The 21,364-nt window shown below is 55.3% G+C and overlaps 1 protein-coding gene across 5 annotated transcripts in view; it reads right to left on the minus strand.

The window, feature by feature from the left end:
• Window positions 1-91: 91 nt before the first annotated feature.
• The window catches only part of GRIN2D (glutamate ionotropic receptor NMDA type subunit 2D), a 38,643-nt gene continuing 17,370 nt past the window's right edge, over window positions 92-21,364 (minus strand). For all 5 annotated transcript variants that reach the window (XM_058707900.1, XM_058707899.1, XM_058707902.1 and 2 more), the window contains 6 exons: window positions 20,731-20,856; window positions 20,296-20,525; window positions 18,786-18,946; window positions 2,189-2,376; window positions 1,738-1,970; window positions 92-1,537 (listed from right to left, as the gene is read on the minus strand). In XM_058707900.1, coding sequence (XP_058563883.1) covers window positions 203-1,537; window positions 1,738-1,970; window positions 2,189-2,376; window positions 18,786-18,946; window positions 20,296-20,525; window positions 20,731-20,856 — 2,273 coding nt within the window. In that variant the 3' untranslated portion in view covers window positions 92-202. The remainder of the gene's footprint in view (window positions 1,538-1,737; window positions 1,971-2,188; window positions 2,377-18,785; window positions 18,947-20,295; window positions 20,526-20,730; window positions 20,857-21,364) is intronic.

Genomic DNA, 21,364 nt, shown 5'->3' on the forward strand with positions numbered 1-21,364 from the left:
AGATTTGGGGGAGGGGGGGGGGCCAAATCCCTTCCGGCTCTTGGTGCCCGCAAAGCGACGGGGCGCAGGACGCTGCTCCAGGCGGGGTCCGGCCAGGTCCAACTTTTCCTTCCCAACCCAGGCGGGTCCTGTCTGTTGCGCGCGCCCCCTCGGGCCGTGGCCTGCGCTGACCGAGGGGGCGCCGGGGGCCCCCCGGGCCGCGTCATACCTCGGACTCGAGGCTGGAGAAGTGCGCCGAGCCCCTGCGGGTACCCAGGTCCCCGCCCCGGTGTCTCCGGTGGGGCGCGGCGGGCAGCGGCGGCCCCCAGTGCGCGGCGTGCGGGCAGCGGCGCGCGTGGCGGGAGGGCCCGGTGAGCCTGCGCGCGGGGGCGGCGCGGGGACACGAGCTGAGGTCCTCGAGCGAGCGCGAGGTGGGCGCCGGCGGCGGGAGGTCCCAGCCCCCCGCGGCGCGCCGGTGCCGGTGGTGGTGCGGGGCGGCGGCGGGCGCGCGGTGCGAGGCCCGCGGGCGGTGAGGGTGCGGCCGCGGACACCCGCAGCGGGCCCGGCGCCGGGGCGGGGGTCCGGCGGCCCAGGGCGGGGGCGGCGGCGCCCACCAGCCGCCGTCCAGGCCGTCGTGCGAGCAGCTCAGATGGCGCGGCGGCGGCAGCAGCTCCAGGCTGGCGCAGTGACGGCAGTGCCAGGCGGCTGGACCGCTGCGCGGGGGCAGGTAGTCCCAGCTGCCGGCGCGCCAGCCCCCGAGCTTGTCGACCGACCAGTAGCGGCCGGGCGGCGGCCCGAGGCGCTCGGCGTACGGGTAGGGGAAGTCGGCGAACCACCAGGGCTCCAGGCCGCCCAGCGACGCGCCGCCCAGGCTCTCCGAGTCCTCCGAGTCCGACGGCGACGGCTCGAGGTCCAGGTAGGGGCAGGGGGGCGGCGCGGCGCGGCACGGGGGTGGCGCGGCCTGGGCCCCGCCGCCCGCGCCCCCCGCGCCCCCCGCGCCGCCCGCGCCGGGCCCCAGCAGGGGCTGGCTCTCGGGGTCGGAGCGCGGCCAGCGCGCGGGCGCCGGCGGGCTCTCGTCCTCGTAGGCCAGGCGGCACAGCGGCGGCCCGACGGCGGCGGCGGCGGCGGCGGAGGCGGGGGGCGCGGGCGGCGACGGGAAGCCGGGGAAGGCGCCGGAGGGGGGCTCGGCCGGCTCCTTGTCGCGCACGATGGCGAAGTAGGAGGGCGGCGGCTTCTGCGGGGGCTGCGCGGCCGGCGGGGACAGCGGGCGCCCCGCCGCGCCCCGGGGCGCCGCGCGCGCCTCGCCCACGCCCAGGCCCTGCGGCTCGATGGGGCCGTAGTAGCGGTGGAAGCCGTCGGCCAGGCCCGCGCCCCCCGGAGGCCCGGCACCTTTGGCGCGGCGCCAGCGGTCCACCGCCGCGCGCTCGCGGGGCACGAAAGGCGCCGGGCCGGGCGCGGGCCGCGCCGCCGGGTACGCGGGGCTGGGCAGCGGCTGCGGCGGCGGCGGGGGCTTGGCCGGCGGCGGGGCGGCCTCCGCGCTGCAGCAGCTGTACATGCCCTGCGGGGGGCCGTGAGAGAAGCGGGGTCAGCGAGTGGGGGGGCGGGGGGAGGGGCGGCGGCGGGGGCGGGGAGCTGCCCGGGACCGCCCGCCTCCCCTCCAGCCCTCCCGCCCGGCCTGGACCTCGACCCAGGTGTCTCCCACTGCGAGGCATCCCTGCCTGCCTCCCCGCAGCCCTGCCTGCCTCTGTCCCCGCGTACCCTGGAGAAGGCCAGCAGGAAGTCCATGCGGTGGGTGGGCCCCAGGCAATGCCGCAGGCGCCAGTACACCAGGTGCTCCCAGGCGAAGACCAGCAGGGACAGGCCCATGGCCACCAGCAGCATGTAGAAGACCCCCGCCATGTTGTCGATGTCCAGCTTACTGCTCATCACCTCGATTTTGTCGTTGTGGCAGATCCCGGAGAGCCACAGCCGCTCCAGCATCTCGATCTCATCTGGAGAAAGGGGGCAGGGGGCATGGGTCAACTTCCAGGGGCACCCTCCTTGGACCCTCTTCTCTGATACAGGAGTCTAGGCGCCCGGCCCTCTCCTCCCTTAGACCCTGGTGTCCTGATCCCCATCCCCTCCTGCGCCCGCGACCCAGGGCTCTGGCCCCCACCCCCACCCCCACGCCCCCCCCCCCCCCCCGAGGCATCCCTGTGCGCAGCCGCACCGTCCCCCAGGAACTGCAACAGAGCCAGGTCGATCGGGCGCTTCCAGCGGGAGCCCTTGTGCAGGGCGATGCCGTAGCCCGTGGTGGCAAAGACCTTGCCCGAGCCGATGGTGACCAGCTTGCAGCCTTCATCCTTGCGGGCCATGTAGTTGAGCACAGCCGCATCATAGATGAAGGCGTCCAGCTTCCTGGGGGGGGGGGGGGGGCAGGGGGCATGAAAGGCAGGGTCAGTCCCACCCAGATGCTCTCACAGCCCTCCCGGAACCCCCTCTCACCCCTAATAGCCTCCAACTGCCCCACATCCTGACTGGTGGTGAACTCCAGAGCAAGCCACCGCACCTCTCGGTGCCTCCGTTTGGAGCTGCAAAGTGGGGACAACATCAATACCTCCCTTCCACGGTTGCCGCAAAGGTAAGTTGATGGCTTGGTGCAAAGAACGTGCCGGAGAACGTTATGTTCAGCCTTCACCGCAGCCCTCCAGAGAAGGTTCTGGATACTCCTCCATTCTACAGAGGGCTGAGGCTCAGACAGGGGACTCTTGCAAATCATAATAACGCTAACGATCGCTCGTATCGTGCCGGGCGCCGTGCCATCGGCGGTAATAACACGTTCAAGGCTCTCAGCGCTCCTGCGAGGTGGAAACTTATCTCCATTACTCAGATGGGAACCGCAGGCCCAGACGCGCACCTTACTTACTTGGCGTGCCTCCTCCCGCTAGGCCCCCAGTTTCTCAACCTTGAGACGAAGACAGGTAGGGAGAGAGAATTCCCCCATCACGGATGAATACACGATGGCGCACGCGCCCCGCGTCCCCTCCTTCGCAACTGCCGCCCTCCGCGTACTTCTGTGATTATCCGATGAACCCCAGCCTCTCCTCGGAGACTGCGAGCCCCAGCTGGGACACATTCCAAGCTGTGACTCAGCACAGTTCCTGGCACACCCACAGGGGCTGTAAATATTTGTGGATCGCATGGATGAGTGGATAAAGAAGTCCACGCTGTGTCACTCTTCGATGAAACAAGATCTAGGCCTATGATCTGACATCAAGATGTCCAGGGCGTATCCGTGAAGAAAAAAAGAAAAATCGGGGCGCCTGGGTGGCTCAGTCGGTTAAGCGTCCGACTTCGGCTCAGGTCATGATCTCGCGGTCCGTGAGTTCGAGCCCCGCGTCAGGCTCTGGGCTGATGGCTCAGAGCCTGGAGCCTGCTTCCGATTCTGTGTCTTCCTCTCTCTCTGCCCCTCCCCTGTTCATGCTCTGTCTCTCTCTGTCTCAAAAATAAATAAACGTTAAAAAAAAAATTAAAGAAAAAAAGAAAAAAAAGAAAAGAGTCGTAGAGGCCCATGGAGAGCATAACTCCATGTTAATTTTTTAAAATTTATTTGAGAGAGAGAGAGAGTGCACGCGGGGGAGAGGGCCAGAGGGAGAGAGAGAGAATCTTAAGCAGGCTCTGTGCTCCGCGCCGAGCTTGACTCGGGGCTCGATCCCACGACCCTGGGATCACGACCTGAACTGAAATCAAGAGCCTTGACGCTCAGCCGACTGAGCCACCCGGGTGCCCTTCCATATTAATTCATTATTTAAAATAAGCGTTTGAAATGTTGATTTATTTTGAGAGAGCGAGCGAGCGAGCGTGGGAGGAGCAGAGAGAAAGGGAAAGAGAGAGAATCCCAAGCAGGCTCCGCGCTGTCAGCACGGAGCCCGTCGGGGGGCCGGACCCCTGAACCACGAGATCATGGCCTGAACCGAAACCAAGAGTCTGATGCTTAACCAGCCGAGTCAAATCTGCCGTAAAGCCCTCTCTACATCCTCACACATGAGCACATCAATGCCTTGTGTACCTGCCTCTGTACGTGCAAAGAAATGAAAGAAAAGGGCAGCATTAGTCCGCAGACCCCAAGTGGAGAGACAGACAGCAGATCCCCTCCCCTCCCCCCCCCCCCCCCCCGAACAGATTCCAGCCAAAGCAAACACTTGGGGGAGGGGGGAGGCAAAGAATTTGAAGCTCTGGAGACGGAGCAGAAATCTGGGGGAGGGCAGTCAAGATCCCACGATTGGAAAACGGGGTTTTATATGGATTCTAACAGGCAGGGAGATCCCAGCTGACATCTGGAAACTTTATATATATATATATATCACAACTGCCTTGTAGGCAAACTGTAATTTCCCTCTAGGTTTCTCTTTGTTTAGGAAAATGCCCTTGGGGGCGAAAGGTGAATCGCCTCCCTGTCTAAGTAGAAAGAACTGCAGGTTTCCAGAGTCAGGCTGAAGAGGGGGGATGGAGGGAGGGGCTTGAGGACTAGGGTAAAATGTAAGGAAAGTCTCCAGGGGTCCTTGCGGGGAGGAAGGGGGAGGTGTGGGAGGAGGTGGGGGAGAGACGTGGGAGGCATTGTGGACAGAGTCAAAAACCAAGGCTTCCAATGGCAGGGAGGTGTGAGAGGCTTTCAGGAAGAGAGGATCTAAGAGCCTTCACTTTTAATCCTTTGCTTAGTCTTTTTTTTTTTTTTTTTTTTTTTAAGTTTATTTAGAGAGAGAGCAGGGGAGGGGCAGAGAGAGAGAGAATCCCAAGCAGTCTCCACACATCAGTGCGGAGCCCCACTCGGGGCTTGAACTCGCAAAACGCAAGATCATGACCTGAGCTGAAGTCGGCCACTTAACTGACTGAGCCACCCAGGGGCCCCCTTTGCTCGGTCGTTTAAAAAAAAAAAAAAAGTTTCTTTTTAAATGCTTATTTATTTTGAGAGACAGACAGAGCACAAGTGGGGGGAGGAGCAGAAAGAGAGGGAGACACAGAATCCACAGCAGGCTCTAGGCTCTGAGCCATCAGCACAGAGCCCGACGCAGGGCTCTTAACTCATGAGCCGCGAGATCATGACCTGAGCTGAAGTCGGACGCGCAACCAACTGAGCCACCCAGGTGCCCCGCTCAGTTTTTTTTAAATTTTATTTTAATGTGTCTTCATTTTTGAGAGAGGGCACTGGGGAGCCCTGCATCTCTTTGCTTTCCTGTTTATTCCTGCCCCCCATCGCCAGAGGGATCTTAACATTTGAGTCACAGCTTCCGTGCCTTCTCAGCTCACTAGCCTCCGCTGTCTCCTCACTTCACTCAGTAACGGGGGTCTCCTCGCATTACAAGAACCTATGGCAGCAAACAGGAAGTTCCTGGACCACTCCAGCACACTCCTGCCTCAGGATCTTTGCACTGGCTGTTCCCTCTGCTGGAACAGTCTTCGCCCAGATAGCCGCCTGGCTCCACCCCTCACTTCCTTCAAGAGTTGGCTCAAAAGACACCTGTCTGAGCACCTTGTTAAATACTGCAACCCGTAGCCTCCTCCCTAGGTCTCCGAAACTCGCGCTCCCGGCAGTGTTTTTGTCCATAGCACGTATCCCCTTGTAACTATGATATGTTCTTGGTTATTAAGTTTATGGTTCGCCCTCTTCCCACTGGGCTTGAAATTCCGTGAAGGAACAGATCTTGTCTGTCCGGTTCACCGCTGTAGCCACAGGGTCTGCAACAGCACCCGGCATACAACAGGTGCTTAACAGAGTGGCTGAATGAATGAATTCGGGCTGGTAGTTAACAATGTATATGTGTGCATAGACACATAGTTTAATTGATAGGAGGGGAATGAAAAATAATGCTTACTGTATGGAAAGGGGACATGAGGTTTCCTTTTTTTGCCCCCCCCCCCCCACCATGAGGGTGAGGAATTGAACATCCTTCACAGAATGGGCTTCCAGAACTGGCTGGGAGGAGAAGCTGTGTTTCTTGTTTTATTTATTTTTTTAAGTTTATTTATTTATTTATTTATTTATTATTATTTTTTTTTACATTTATTTATTTTTGAGACAGAGAGAGACAGCATGAACAGGGGAGGGTCAGAGAAAGAGGGAGACACAGAATCTGAAACAGGCTCCAGGCTCTGAGCTGTCAGCACAGAGCTCGACACGGGGCTTGAACCCACGCACCGTGAGATCATGACCTGAGCCGAAGTCGGATGTTTAACCAACCGAGCCACCCAGGCGCCCCTAAGTTTATTTATTTATTTAGAGGGGGGAGGGGCAGAGAGAGGGAGGGAGAGAATCCCAAGCAGGCTCTGTGCCAGGTGGGGCTCGAACCCATGAACCCTGAGATCATGACCTGAGCCAAGATCAAGAGTCAGACGCCCGAATGACCGAGCCACCCCGGTGCCCCTTTTATATTTCTTTTTAAGGGGTGCATTTCCTTTCTCTTCTTGTGAGCCCCTGTGCCCTCTGTGGTAGGGTGGGCCCACATTTGTGAGCCAGCCAAAACCATGTGAGGCCGCCAATTCCCTTGTGCCTCTCTGTAGGGATGGAATTTTCTAGTGCTGTCCATGGTGGTAGCTGCTAGCCAGGTAGGGCTATTTGAATTTAAATTGGAATTAAAGTTTAAAAATTTGTTTCCGGGGCACCTGGTAGCTTAGTTGGTTGAGCGTCCGACTTCGGCTCAGGTCATGATCTCATGGTTTGTGAGTTCGAGCCCCGCGTCGGGCTCTGTGCTGACAGCTCAGAACCTGGAGCCTGCTTCGGATTCTGTGTCTCCCTCTCTCTCTGCCCCTCCCCCACTCAAGCTCTGTCTCTCTCTCTCTCAAAAATAAATAGACGTTAAAATAAAGAAAGAAAGAAAAAGGAAAAGAAAAATTCAGTTCCTTAGTTACACCAACCACATTTCAAACGATCGCAAATTGGTGGGTACCACACTGGACTGCAAAAGTCGAGAACATTTCCCTCTCTCTCTCTCTCTCTCTTTATTTATTTAAAAAAAATTTCATATTTATTTAATTTTGAGAGAGAGAGACACAAAGCATGAGCGGGGGAGGGGCAGAGAGAGAGAGGAAGACACAGAATCCGAAGCAGGCTCCGGGCTCTGAGCTGTCAGCACAGAGCCCCACGCAGGGCCCGAACCCATGAACCTCGAGATCATGACCTGAGCGGAAGTCGGATGCGCAACTGACCGAGCCACCCAGGCGCCCCTATTTATTTATTTATTTATGGGGGGGGGGGAGGGGCGGAGACAGAGGGAGAGAGAATCCCAAGCAGGCCCCTTGCTGTCAGCGAAGAGCCCCACGCAGGGCTCGCTCTCACGAACTGTGAGGTCACGACCTCAGCCGAAATCAAGAGTTGGATGCTCAACTGCTGAGCCCCCCAGGCGCCCCGTAGAACATGTCTACCGTCGCAGAGAGGGCTATTGGAGACCGATGCTCTAGGAACACATCTGTGTCTGTCTCCCAGCCTAGAGTGGAAGGTCCAAGAGAGCATGGTGAAAGAACGTAATAGATACGTATTGGAGGGGCACCTGGGTGGCTCCATCGGGGAGGCATCCGACTTTGATTTCAGCTCAGGTCATGGTCTTAGGGTTCGCGAGATCGAGCCCCATGTCCTGACAGCGTGGAGCCTGCTTGGGATTCTCTCTCTGCCCCTCCCCTGCTGTCTCCCTCTCTCAAAATAAAAGTAAATAAACTTTAAATAAATAAATAAACAAATAAATAAATAAATAAATAAATAAATAAATAAATAAAATCCCTACTGGCTGAATGGATGAATGTCTTTCAACTTTCATATCATTAGGGGTTATTTTGTAAGGGAGATCATAATTCAGTATTTGTTTCCCTTGTTTCTCTCCGTGTATGTGATACATATACACGTGCATACATACATACATACGACCACTCTAAGAAAAAAAAAAAATACTGACATTGGGAATTCCCCAACAAAAATGGTCCAGGCAGATCACCTACAGTGACGTTCATAGCCAAAAACCCCACTCGCGTAATCACAAGCCCTCCGCTTCCAGAGTTCTGGACTTCCCTCCAAAATATGAACAGACAAAAACAAAAGAAAACAAAAACACGCGTATGAGCAGACTTCTAGGGATTACTAGATATCAGTAAAGCCTCAGGAAGAAAGATAGAAAGGAACCCAACAAATGGGAAGGGGCGGCGAGGGGGAGACTTGGAGCAAACAGATTACACAGAGAGGAGAAAACGTGAAAAAGACAAGATACTGTAACTTCGAACCATGCGTATTATAAAATAGGACACTGTAAATAATACTATGAAATTGAGAAAATAGTATAAAAATTCAGAGATAAAAAAAAAAAGAGTTCTGGGGGGGGGGCACCAGGCTGGCTCGGTTGGAAGAGCATGTGACTCTTGATCTCAAGGTCGTTAGTTCAAGCCCCACATGGGGTCTAGAGATGATGAAGAGACATAATTAAAGTGAAAAAAAAAAAGAGTTCTTGGAAATTGAAAATACACTCACAGAAGGTGAAAAGCTGAATAAAGAGTGGAAGATACGGTTAGGAAGAGCTCTCGCGAAGTAGAGTGGAAAGATAAAGAGCTGAAAAAATAAGAGAATGAAAGGAAGAGACAGTTCAGGCAGCCCGATATCAAAGTAATAAGAGTTCCAGAGAGAAATGGAGGGAAGGGGGAAATCACAACTGAAAGGAATCCAGGAAGTTTCCCAGAATGAATGACAGGAGGACACCCTTGAGAGGTCCAGCGATGAAAATGAACAAAGACGCTTCACTGAGAAATGTCAACGCACTGAGAAGAAAAACAGGTGACACACAGGCTTACGGATCAGAATGACTTTGGATTTTTTACCAGTGACGCTGGTAATTAGCAGACAACAGAGCGACGCCTTCAAAATTCTAGAGGAAGGGCGCCTGGGTGGCTCAGCCGGCTAAGTGTCTGACTTCGGCTCAGGTCATGATCTCGAGGTTTGTGAGTTCGAGCCCTGCGTTGGGCTGTCTGCTGTCCGTGCAGAGCCTGCTTTGGATATCCTCTCCCTCTTGCTTTCTTCCCCTGCCTTGTTAGCTCGCTCGCTCTCTCTTCCTCAAAAATAAATATTAAAAAAAATTAGAGTGGGGCGCCTGGGTAGCGCAGTCGGTTAAGCGTCCGACTTCGGCCAGGTCACGATCTCGCGGTCCGTGAGTTCGAGCCCCGCGTCAGGCTCTGGGCTGATGGCTCGGAGCCTGGAGCCTGTTTCCGATTCTGTGTCTCCCTCTCTCTCTGCCCCTCCCCCGTTCATGCTCTGTCTCTCTCTGTCCCAAAAATAAATAAAAAACGTTTAAAAAAAATTTATAAAATAAAAAAAATTAGAGAGAAAATGACCTCCAGCCCAGAATTTTATACCCAGCCAGAAGGCCTATCAAGACTAAAGATGTTTTCGACGTGCAGTGTCTCTAAAATTTTACACACACGGGCACACACGCGTGTGCCCCATGTGCCTTTTGTCAGGAAGCTCAAAAGAGCAAGAGAGAAAAATCCAGGAAGAGTGAGGTTTAGGATGTGACAGAATCCAAACCAGGGGACCGGTGAAAGGATGGGGATAGTAGCTATGCAGCATGCCGGAGCAGGTCAGAGGCCACGAGGGAAGCTTCGTCAGTATGGTGAAATTAACGGAGTACCTGATGCAAATGAGTATGTGAAGAAGAGATTCACATAGTTAAGAGCATTTTGAATTAACAAAGAAAACTCAGCCACTAAGCAAGTGGGGGAAAAAAAAAAAGAAAGACAATGATTAACTCCAGGAAAAACAAAGAATTGTGTAGGAGAGGAAAGTAATCATGGTTTACTACTTCTGGCAGCTGTGGGAGCATTTACACAGTCATAACATATAAACACTGCATTTTCATCTAGCCGGAATCACAGTGTGGGAGGCTGGGGTAATTTGAATAAGAGTATGAGTGTGTGTCTCCCATAGTAAGAAGTGAATGGAAAATACCCAAAATTGAAAAATCAAGAGGTAGCCATACAAACACAGTATTTCGAGACAGGGACACAAACAGCAAAATGATACAATAAATGAGGTAAACGCAGATTGCTCTGGGGCGGGCGAGACGGGAAGGGTAGGCAGATGGGACGCTGTTGGCTTTCGTTAAAAAACCAGAGAGATCTTGTATTTGACTCTGCAAACTATGTGGATGTCTAACTCCGATAAAAATAGAACTAAGGGGGGAAAAGAGTAGAAAGGAATACTGGGGAGAAAAGGAATTTCTGCCGAAGGAGGAAGTCAAAGCGAGAGGGGACAGTGAGAAACGCAAGATATTCTTTGTGAGTCCAAGAGGCTTCTGGGGAGGGGCACCAAGAGGGTGATTCTGGGATTTTTGCTGCCCACCCGAGGCAAGGTAGTGGAGTGGTGGAGGGGCTGGGCTCAGAATCCAATGGCCAGGGTTCAAATCCGAGCACTGCCACCAGCAGCTGTGGGACCTTGCTACGCCTCAGTTTCCTCATCTATAAAATGGGAATGATAATCTTCACCTCTAAAATATCATGGGTTGAGGGGCGTCTGAGTGGGTCAATCGGTTGAGCGTCCATCTTTGGTTCGGGTCATGATCTCATGGTTCAGGAGCTCGAGCCCTGCATCGGGCTCGCGGCTGTCAGCGCAAGCCCGTGTTGAGTCACCTCTCCCAACAGTTGTACATGGAAGTCCTGCCTTAGTTGGAGGTAGGGTCTTTACAGAGGTGATCAAGATAAAATAAGGCGGGCCCTGATCCAACAAGACGGGCGTCCCCACAAAAAGGGGGGAGTTTGGACACTGAGACGCGGAAATGGAAGACGACGTGAAGACACGGCGGGAAGATGCCCAGCTACGAGCCATGGGGAGTTCCTTCCCTGGCCCTGAGAAGGAACCCGGAGCACCGGGAGCCTCCAGAACTGTGAGGCCACAGACTTAACGGGAGCCCCAGAAAGCTGAGAATGACCTAATTACATGAGTTAGAGCAGAACTTGATGTAGAACGAACACTACAGTAAATGAAAACGAGATGGGAAGGATCCAGGCCTTGGCAAGGATACGGGACCAGAGGAACGCGCTGCCGGTGTGGAAGTTGACCCAACCACTTTGGCAGATGTCTAGAAGCATCCTTCCTTCCTTCCTTCCTTCATTTATAAAGTTTATTCATTTATTATTTCTGAGAGAGAGAGAGACAGAGCACAAGCAGGGGAGGGGCAGAAAGAGAGAGAGAGAGAGAGAGAGAGAGAGAGAGAGAGAGAAGCCAAAGCAGGCTCCGAGCTGTCAGCACAGAGCCCGACGCGGGGTTCGAACTCACGAACCGTGAGATCGTGACCTGAGCCGAAGCCGGACGCTCCACCGGCTGAGCCACCCTGGCGCCCCAGGGAAGTATCTTTTAAAAGCTAAGCATACACCTCCCTACGACCCTGTAGTTTGCGCCCATGCGTGTTGACCCAAGAAAAATGCATGTGTACATCCCCCCAAAGACTTCCACAGGGATGTTCCCAGTAGAGGGGGCGCCGGGGGCGGGGGCGGTGAGTTGAGTGGTTTCAGCGCAGGTCGTGACCTCACAGTTTCCGAGTTAGAAACTGAGTTAGAAACTGGGGCTCTGTGCTGACAGTGCGGAGCCTGCTTGGGATTCTCTCCCCTCTCTCTCTGCCCCTCCGTGCACACACACTCTCTCTCTCTCTCTCTCTCTCTCTCTCTCTCTCTCTCTCTCTCAAAATAAATAAATAAACTTAAGAAAGAAAAAAAAAAAAAAAAAGAAGGTTCATAGAACCTTCCTAATGGCCGAACACTGGAAATAATCCAAACGTTCCCCAGCAGAACAGAGCTCGGGCAAAACAGGCCAGACACAAAAGCTACCACATACAACCCGTGCGCTTCTGCTTACGGGATATCCCCAACCGGGCAATGCTAATTTACAGTGACAATCTAGGGTGACCAGAGAGGGGCTGGAAATTTCCCATACCCTAATCTGGGGGTGGTCGCCCGCCCGTCCGCATGTGCACGTGGGACACAGACAAATCCTTGAGCTTCACGCTTAGCTTGTGCATGTCTCATCTCAACAACAACAGCCCCGACAACACAGAGATGAATTATAAAAAGACACGGCTTGGAGCCTCAAGCAATGGAGGGGGTTGTTGGGGGGCGGGGGTTGTGGCTGACATTTGGGTGAACAAAACAAAACAAAACAAAACAGGTGTCTATCCTGGTCCGAAGTCAGGGGTGGGATAGATTTGGAGTCCTTTTTTTTGAGATGGGGCTGCTCTCCAAAACTCAGGAACCGAGTGGATTCTCTGGACACGGGGTCCCCCTGAGTCACACTGCATTCTTGTTCCCCGAGGAAACAGACCGACGACCAGAGGCATACCTGGATAAGTCCAAGAGGAAGGCAATGCCTCTGATTCCCAAGGAATGGGGCCTCAAGCCCCCCGGAAGTAGGCAGGGCCCGGGGAGACCGCCCCGCGGTGCAGAACAGAGGGAGAGGATCTCGAATCCCCAGGGGGCTCCCTAGAGGGAGGGGCTGAGGACGAATGGTTAGGAGAGGGGAGAGGGCGCGATGAGTCGGCTGGCTGGCTGGGTCGGATACCCTGGGGGTGAGTAAGGAAGGGAGAAAGTCCCAGGGGGCTCGGGGTGGGGCCCAGGGCTTGCTCCTAAGGTTCACTAGGAAAATCTGCATTTACGTGATGTAGGCCCGGCGGGCCCAATACGGTAGCTACACGCCGCGTGGCTATTCTGGGCCCTTCAACGCGGCGCGTCTGATCTGAGATGCGCTGAGTGTAAAACGCACCCCGGCTTCTTGCGGGGGTGCGGGGCGGGGGGATTATGTAAAAGGTCCCAACCATCTCCATACTGATCGCACGTTGCAATATTTGGACTATACCTGGTTAAGTAAGACGCACTGTTAAAATTAATTTCACCCGTTTCTTTTTACGTCTTTTAACGCGGCCAGGAAACACTTCCTAGCAGCGGGCGGCGGCGCGCCTCGAATTCCGGAGGAGAGCGGGGTCCCAGCCCTAGACATTCGGAGCTGAGAGGCCAGCGCGGAGGGGTAGGGGTGGGGGGGGCTTTTCTGGGGACTCAGGGGAGGCGTGGGTTGCGATTTGGGTCGATAGGTTGTGGAGCTGGGAAGATACGCTCGGGCCGGCGAGATGTTCCAGAAAGCGAATTAAATCCGCCAGAGTGACCCTGAGAAGCACCGGACTTTGCAGGATTCTTGGGAAGGGAGTTTGGAGCCAACGTTCCAGCGATCCTAAGGGGGCGGGGAGACCCTGTATGACCTCCGGGGGTGGAGCGAGCAAAGGAGAGGAGGAAGCGGGAACAAGTTCCAGAGAAGGAGGAGCAAGAGGGCAGCAGAGGAGGGGCCCCCTGAGGGGCTCCGTTGGCTCAGGTCACCATCTCACGGTTCGTGAGTTCGAGCCCCACGTCGGGCTCTGCGCCGACAGCTGGGAGCCTGGAGCCTGCGTCGGATTCTGTGTTTCTCTCTCTCTCTCTCTCTCTCTCTCTCTCTCTCTCTGCCCCTCCCCCGCTGACGCTCTGTCTCTCTCAAAAATAAAAATAAAAGTAAAATAAAATACAGAGGACGCCGAGGAGGAGACGAAGGAGGAAAAGGAAGGGAAGAAAATGGAACAACAAAAGAGGTAAAAAGAGGCGCCTGGCTGCCTCACTCCAACGAGGGCGCGGCTCTTGATCTCGGGGTCGTGAGTTCAAGCCCCACCTTGGATGCAGAGATTACTAAATAAATAAATTAATTAATTAAAAAAAAAAGAGGTCAAAAGTGTTCTGGATCTACGCTGTCCAGAATGGCAGTCACTAGTCGGGTGTCACTCTTTTGCACTGGGAATGTGGCGACTCCAAACTCAGAGGCAACTGTGCGTGTTAACACGCCTCAAAGCCCCCAAACGGAAAAAAAAAAAAAAGAACCCATCTCATTAATGTTTTGTGGCCATTGATTTTCATATTACTATGGAAAGAACATATGGGGGATATTGGGGTAAACATCACTAAGATTACTATCCCGTTTCTTCCAGTGTGGCTGATAGAAACATTTAAATTACGCGTATGGTTCCCCAGCTCTGCTCTAGGGGCGAAAAAAAAAAAAAAAAAGGCAGGAAGAAACTCCTGGAATCATAAACAAAGGTTAAGGAGGGGTGGGGGAGAGCGCTTCTCTTTCCACCTTGTTATTATTTTTTTAATGTTTATTTATTTTTGAGAGAGAGAGAGAGAGAGAAGAGCGAGCAGGTGCACGCAAGCGGGAGAGGGGCAGAGAGAGAGGGAGACAGAGGATCCGAAGCCGGCTCCGGGCTGACAGCAGAGGGCCTTTAGTGGGGCTGGAACTCACAAACCATGGGATTCTGACCTGAACTGACTGAGCCACCCAGGTACCCCTCTACCTTAGTTTTAACAACAAGCAAGTGTCAGGCAAAGAATACCGTTAAGGAGAGGTTCAAAGACAGTTGGAGGGAAGGGAAATTTTGTTCAAGAAGCTAGGGAATGTGAAGGCGACAGGCGGTCGTGCTGGGCACAGAGACAGGGGCTCTCCTCCAGATGGGGGAGCCCTGGGAAGGGTGCTGAGGGGTCCACCAGGAAACCCCCTGGAAAAGCAGGAGGCCGGTGGAGGAAGCGCGTTCTGGAAATGAGCACCAGATTTTGTTTGCCAGCAGGTTCCCAGAGGTTCATCTTTGAGAACCTGAGCGGCGCAGGGGCGTGGCGGCCCCGGAACCACGTGACCAGGTCCCACCCTGGCCGCTGCTGGTTGGCCCGGCCAAGGGCACCGGACTCCTCGCTGGACCGGCGGGATTCTCACCAGCCGAGCTGTGAAATTGAACCGAGGCGGCGCCAGGGCTCCCGCCGGACCCTGGAGCTGAACACCTGCAGGGAAACTGGGGGCCATACAGCGTCCGTGGGCACAGCCGAAGCCAAGATCTGTGCAGAGAGCCTGAGATGAGAGCCAGTGGCCCCTGAGAGGACAAAACCGAGAAGGCGGACAGGAATCTTGGTTCCCGGCATCTCCGTTTCCCAGAGCCACTTTGTAACCCCGGGGGGATTGTTGACTCCATGTTATGAAGGCAAAAATTAGGGCTCAGAAGCTGAGTTGACTGGCCCAGGGCCCACGGCAAGTAAGGGGTAGCTCCCATTCCAAGCCAGGGCCGTCTGATTGTACGATCAGGGCTGTTGAACACCCCTGGGGGCGCCTGGGTAGCTCCTGGTAGTTGGTTAGGCGCCCGACTTGGGCTCAGGCCACGATGTCATCGTTTGTGAGTTCGAGGCCCACACGGGACTCCGTGCTGACACCGCAGAACCTAGATTCAGATTCTGGCTCCCTCTCTCTCTGCCCCTCCCCTTCTCATGCCCTCTCTCTCTCGAAAATAAACGTTTAAAAAAATAATAAAGGGATGCCTGGGTGGCTCAGTCGGTTCAGCTTCCGACTTCGGCCCAGGTCATGATCTCGAGGTCCGTGGATTCGAGCCCCGCGTGGGGCTCTGTGCTGACAGCTCAGAGCCTGGAGCCTGTTTCGGATTCTGTGTCTCACTCTCTATGCCCCTCCCCTACTCACCCTCTGTCTCTGTCTCAAAAATAAATAAACATTAAAATTAAAAAACTTTTCTTTTTTTTTTTTTCCTGTGCTATTCTGTGTCCCAACACCTCTGCCCATGATTCTCCAAACTCAACACATCCCTCAGACCTCAGGGAAGGGAGTGCTGTTCTGGGCCCCCTGCTTTTGAGGACTCTCCCCGCCCCACCCCCTGTTGCCAGAGGGGTCCCTGGGGCCAAGGAGTTGTGCCCACGCAGAATCCACACCTCCGGTTGGAGAGAGATTATGCTCTGAGAACTGGGGGTAGAAAGAATAATGCCCCCCAAGATACCCACACCCTAATATTTGGAACCCGAGAACATGGCAGATGTGATTAAATGAAGCATCTCGGGATGGGGAGATTATCCTGGATTATCTGGGCAGACCTACTGTAATCACCAGGACCTTTCAAGAGGGAGGGAAGAGGATCCGTCAGAGAAGAGATGACAACGTGAGCAGTTTCAGGGACGCAGGGCCAGGAGCCAAGGGATGCGGGAAGGATGGAGGTGATGCGGAAGGCAAGGAAACAGATTCATGTGGGGGACAAGGAGTCGGGTCTCTCCAGGGCGGAATTCTGACCTTGAACTTGTTTAGCCTCTCTGTTTTAAGCTTACTTATTTATTTTGAGAGAGATAAAGTGCGAGTGGAGGAGGGGCAGAGAGAGAGAGAGAGAGAGAGAGAGAGAGAGAGAGAGAGAATCCCAAGCAGGCTCCATGCTGCCAACACAGAACCCGACATGGGGCTCGAACCCACGAACCGGGAGATTATGACCTGAGCAGAAACCCACAGGCGGACGCTTAACCGACGGAGCCACCCAGGCGCCCCCAAAGTCTCGGTTTAAAAAGAAAAGCCTGTTACCCAACACACTTTGAGTTCGTGGTGCTTCAAGGGGGAGGGTGAAGGAGAAGGGGGGAAAGATCTCTGCAGGGGTGGGGCGTGGGGCAGAGAGAACAGCAGTGAAGAGACAGGAGGAGGGGAAAGAAAGAAGAGGTGGCTCATGAGAAGGTGCTCCCGTGCTCGGTATCAGAAGTGAGAGGTCTGCAGGGGAAGGAAGCCCTGAGCAGACACAGACACAGGCAGAGGTGCAGACAAGAGACCATGTGATCCCCCGCCCCCCCCAGGGGTCAAGACAGACGGCGGAAGGAGAGCCCCTGAGAAGGAAAAGATACACGGGAGAGGCTTCTCGGTGGCAAAACACAAACTGCACAAGGGCAGGACTCCGGCGGACGGCTTGGCTGGCACAGTCTCCCTTTGCGACCTCTCCCTCTGCCATCGTCTACAACGGCGGCCCGAAGGCTGACGCACTCAGTTTCCCAGCCTCCTCTGCAGCTAGGAGTGACCATCTGGCACACGCCCGCGAAACAGCCAGAAGTTCCCCCAGAAAGGCAGACTCTCCCCCCACTAAAAAGGCAAGGCCTTGCCGGGAGGAAGTCCTCCACAATGTCGTGCTTCCTCCGCCTTCTTGCCTGGAACGAAGGCTGCAGCGCAGCGCGGCAGCAGCCATCTTGTGACCATGAGGCAATCACAGTGAGCAAGAAGGTCTAGGCTGGAAGGATGGCGGAACGAATACGTGGAAAGGGTTGGGATCGTTGACGGTATCTTTGAGCTGTCATGCCCGCCTTGGACTTCTTACTGAGAGAGAAAAAGACACCTCTGTCTGTTTACTCCTAACGATCCATGCAACTTACCTCTTGTGTTGTCTATTGTTATCCAGTGCAGGAACTGTGCCTGGCACAGAGGTGGTGTTCCTTAAAACATTTCAAAAGGAACGAATGACTTGCACGTTCTCACAAAGCCTCGGTTTCCTGTCTGCAACTGGTTCTGAGAGTCCAACCCCCCACCCCGCCGCTCTGCGATGCGTACCCAACATTTTCCTTCAACCGGATCGGTTAGCTTTCTTTTCAAAAATTTCCATCGAGACAGAGCGGTAAAAAACGATTCGGTTAGGAGTGGCTACTGGAGGGGTGAGCAGAGGGTGGGCCTTGGGGACGGTGATCCAGAGGACGCGATAGCTTCCACCCTGGTCCCGCTGATGCCCGACCATCCATTGGCCACAGGGCAGCCAGAAGGGGCATTTGCAAACAGAAATCAGATCACGCCCTTCCCCTGCCTAAATTCCCCCCTCTTCATGGCTTCTCACTGCCCTTCGAAGAAAACCCAGCCCTGACCTCAGCCTCAGGTCCCACACCCGCGTCTCACTCTCATCTTCCCCTCGGTCAGCTCTCTGCCCTACAGCCGCAAGACCACTCCTGTCTCAGGCCCTTTGCACAACCTGTTTCCTCTGCCTGCAAGGCTCTGCCTCCGTAAGTCCACCTGGCTAACCCTCACGTCCTCTGGGGCTCTGCTCCAGTCACCTCCTCCTCTGAGAGGCCCGCCCTGAACACCTTGGTGAATGTGTCCCAATTCAGACGCGCCCTAACTCACCCGCACTTTCTGGAGCAACCATACTGATTTCTCTATTTGTGTGTTTCTGGTTCATTTCCCATCTCTGGACTCTAAGCTCCCCCCAAGCCGGGATTATGGTCTGTTTCTTCACTGCCTGGCATAGACTAGGGGCTAAGGAAATACATGCACTTTGAATAATGCAATCGAGGAGGAACAGGGAGGACGGTTACTGTGCCCAGCTTTGTTAGAACTGGTCTGTACTTCGGAGCCTGAACTTAACTTTATCCCTGTGATTTGGGAGGCTGAAGTTAAAAAATATCTATATTAAAAAAAGAAAAGAAACACTAATCCAAGTACGGATTCCGGCGAGTTCAGGTCTAATGATCATACTGAAAATAATAATAATAATAACAACAGCAAACACCCACAGTGTGCCCAGCATTGCTACTAAATAATGTATTATACTAACCGATAACGAGAACCGTAATCATTCTTATAACAACTTGATGGGCGCGTTCTCTTGTTATCCCCATTTTACAGAGGGGGAAACCGAGGCTCAGAGAGGTCGAGTAACTGGCCCGAGGTCACACAGCCGGGAAGAGCCAGAGCCAGGATTTCAACCCTGGCAGTCTGGCCCCAGAATCTGTGGCTACTAGATCTCTGAAAACACCACAAGGACGCTACTTCTGGAAGGGGGAGCTCGCGCCCGCCGTCCGTGACCTCTGCCCTCCAAGCTGGCCCACCCCTGGCTGACCTCTGAGGCTGATGAACGACCCCCCCCCCCCCCGGCCCCTCGCTATCGCGGAGCAGCCTCAGGGCCCCCGGCGGCCCCCCGCCCCTCCCCCCCCCCCCCCCCCCCCCAGCCCGAGTCTGCGCTGACCCTGCCTTGAGCTGAGTGAGCGCTTCCTCTACGCGGGGCTGGTTGTGGCGCACCATGTAGCTATGCATGTCCGGGTAGTTGCTGCGAATGTTCTTCTCCGTGGACCCGTTGGGCACCGTCCCAAACTTCAGGGGCGGGTACTGCTCCTGGGGCCGCTGGAACTGGGGCAGAATGGGAAGTTATTAGGGCGCCCCCCTGGGGCCATCTGGGTCAAGGACATCCTTGACCCAGATGCTCTGTTCTGGGGGACGCCGGCCATCTGGCAGGCGCCCCGGTCCAGAAGCGTTTCTCAAGCTCGCTCACCACGACCCTTTTCGACTCCAACCCAGCAGACACAGCCGCAGGTCGCCACAGATACGCGTGCATGTGTGTCCACACGCGTATACGTACACATGATCAGGAGTACTGTGGGAATCTCTAACAGCCAGCATGGCCGGATCAGAAGAGACACTGGCTCCAGAGTTCCAGAAGGGTCCCAGAGGCCCCTGATGTGCCAGGCATTAACCCTTAACTTGCTGGATCATGGGAGGTCCCAGGGGCAGGCGCTTGGCACAGGGCGGAGCGGGGGCTGGAGGCGGTTGCTATGTACCGATCCGTTCAGAAACAGTTCACTCTTTTAACAACAGACGTAGCCACACAGGTGTGTGTTGGCCCAACGTCAAGGGCGTATACGACCCAAGCAAAGATGCAAACATATTACGTGTTCGGAAAAAAAAAAAAAAAAGCTGTTGCAATCCACTGACTGATTTCTCAGCCTTCTAATGGGTCACGATAGGTTCTAACAGGTCAGCTAACCACTCGGGTCTCCAAGCGTGCTCTGTATATCGCCAGCCCCCAAACAAACCGTGATCGGTGATGAGGTGAAGTACAGACCTCGAGAGAGGGAGCAATAAAAGCAATTTTTTGGAGAGGAGTTTATTTATGCATGGATTTTTGGAGGAAACTCTACACCCAACGTGGGGCTCGAACTCACGACCCCGAGATCAAGAGTCGCACGTTCTGCCGACTGAGCCCGCCCGGTGCCGTGCCCCCAGAGCGACTGGCCAGAATGATGTTACGTCTGTTGAAACTGAGTAAAACTTGGGGTTTGAATGCGGCGCGTCTTGGTTTTTCCATTTTATGTTTCTTTTCTCACAATTCGTTTCTATGGGGTCTTACAAAAACACCGATCCACACCGGGAAAAGGTCACAGATTAGCCCCCTTCCTCACGGTTTGAGGGAGGCACTGGTCTAGAATAGCCCATTTGGCATTGCTGCCCCCCACCCCCACCCCAGGACGTTTAGGGACACTCTCTCCTCCTGGGAACATTTAAATAGAAACACAACCTTTCTCTTCCAGAACGTTCTATTCTATCATTTTGGAACTCTCTCCGGGAAAAGACTCCCAGGAATCCTCCCTGACCTCCTGGCGGCCAAACTCTGACCTGACCTCCCATCCCAGCCAGCTCCCCCGCCCCGCCCCCCTCCCCCCCCCCCCGCCCCCCTCTCTCCCCCTTCCCCCGCCACACACCTTTCGGTCACTGAGCCCAGACACGGTGTCCACATACTCCTCCTGGATCATGAAGGCGGCCAGGTTGGCTGTGTAGCTGGCGAGGAAGATGACGGCGAAGAAGGCCCACACCAGCACCATGATTTTGCTGGTGGTCCCCCGGGGGTTCTCCACGGGCACCGAGTTATTGAACACCAGGGCCCAGAGCAGCCAGATGGATTTCCCAATGGTGAAGGTTGAGCCTCCAGGGCCTGCAGGGGGCCAGGAGGGGACCATGGACCCCAAATCCCTTCTACTCCATGAGGGAGCAGAAGGAACTACAATTCCCAGCGGCCCCCAAGGCCTCTTGGCACCTCCAGAGGCCACCACTCTACCCGCCCCCCCCCAGGGGCTGCTGGGAAATGTAGTTCTATCTGTGGTCCGGGTGCTCGGAGGTGATGGAGGAAGAGGACTCACGCTTGCCCGTGGCCAGGCTGCGGTTGTAGCCGACGGGACTGAGGTACTCGAAGATGAAAACGGTGACGGCGACCACAGTGAGGCACATGACGAACATCATCACCCACACGGCAGGGCTGTAGGGCTCTGGGGGCAAGGGGGTGTGGGTCATGACTTGGCCAAGCCAAGGACTGGGGGACCACAGACGTGAGAACACAGTGCATCAGAGATCTGACCCTGTCCTGCTCTGTCCCCTCTCCAGGCTCTCCATCTCAGGGACCGTCTCAGCGCCCATCCAGACCCCTGGGAGACAGTGTCTCCCAAAGACGGCCACCTCAACCTCTTCAGTGGTTTCTTCCACCAAATATAAACGGTCTCCTAAACTGTTTCCTGAGCCTCGAGTCTCCACCTGGCCACCTACCAGGTTTCACACTGAGGCCAACGCCCAGGCCCCCCATCCTGGGAGCCCCGCCATCCATCCAGTCCAACCCCCGCCATTTGCCAGCTGCACACCCTTCCCCCCTCCCCCTCACCAGCCACAGCCTGTCCCCCCGACTCCTGCCCCCCAACTCGGCCCCCCTCTCCACTCTCTCAGCCAACAAGCTCAGACCTCATTCTCTCCCCTGGACCATGTCCCCTGTCTGCCCTCTCCAGC

The sequence above is a fragment of the Neofelis nebulosa genome, chromosome 17, assembly GCF_028018385.1.
Source record: "Neofelis nebulosa isolate mNeoNeb1 chromosome 17, mNeoNeb1.pri, whole genome shotgun sequence".
NCBI lineage: Eukaryota > Metazoa > Chordata > Mammalia > Carnivora > Felidae > Neofelis > Neofelis nebulosa.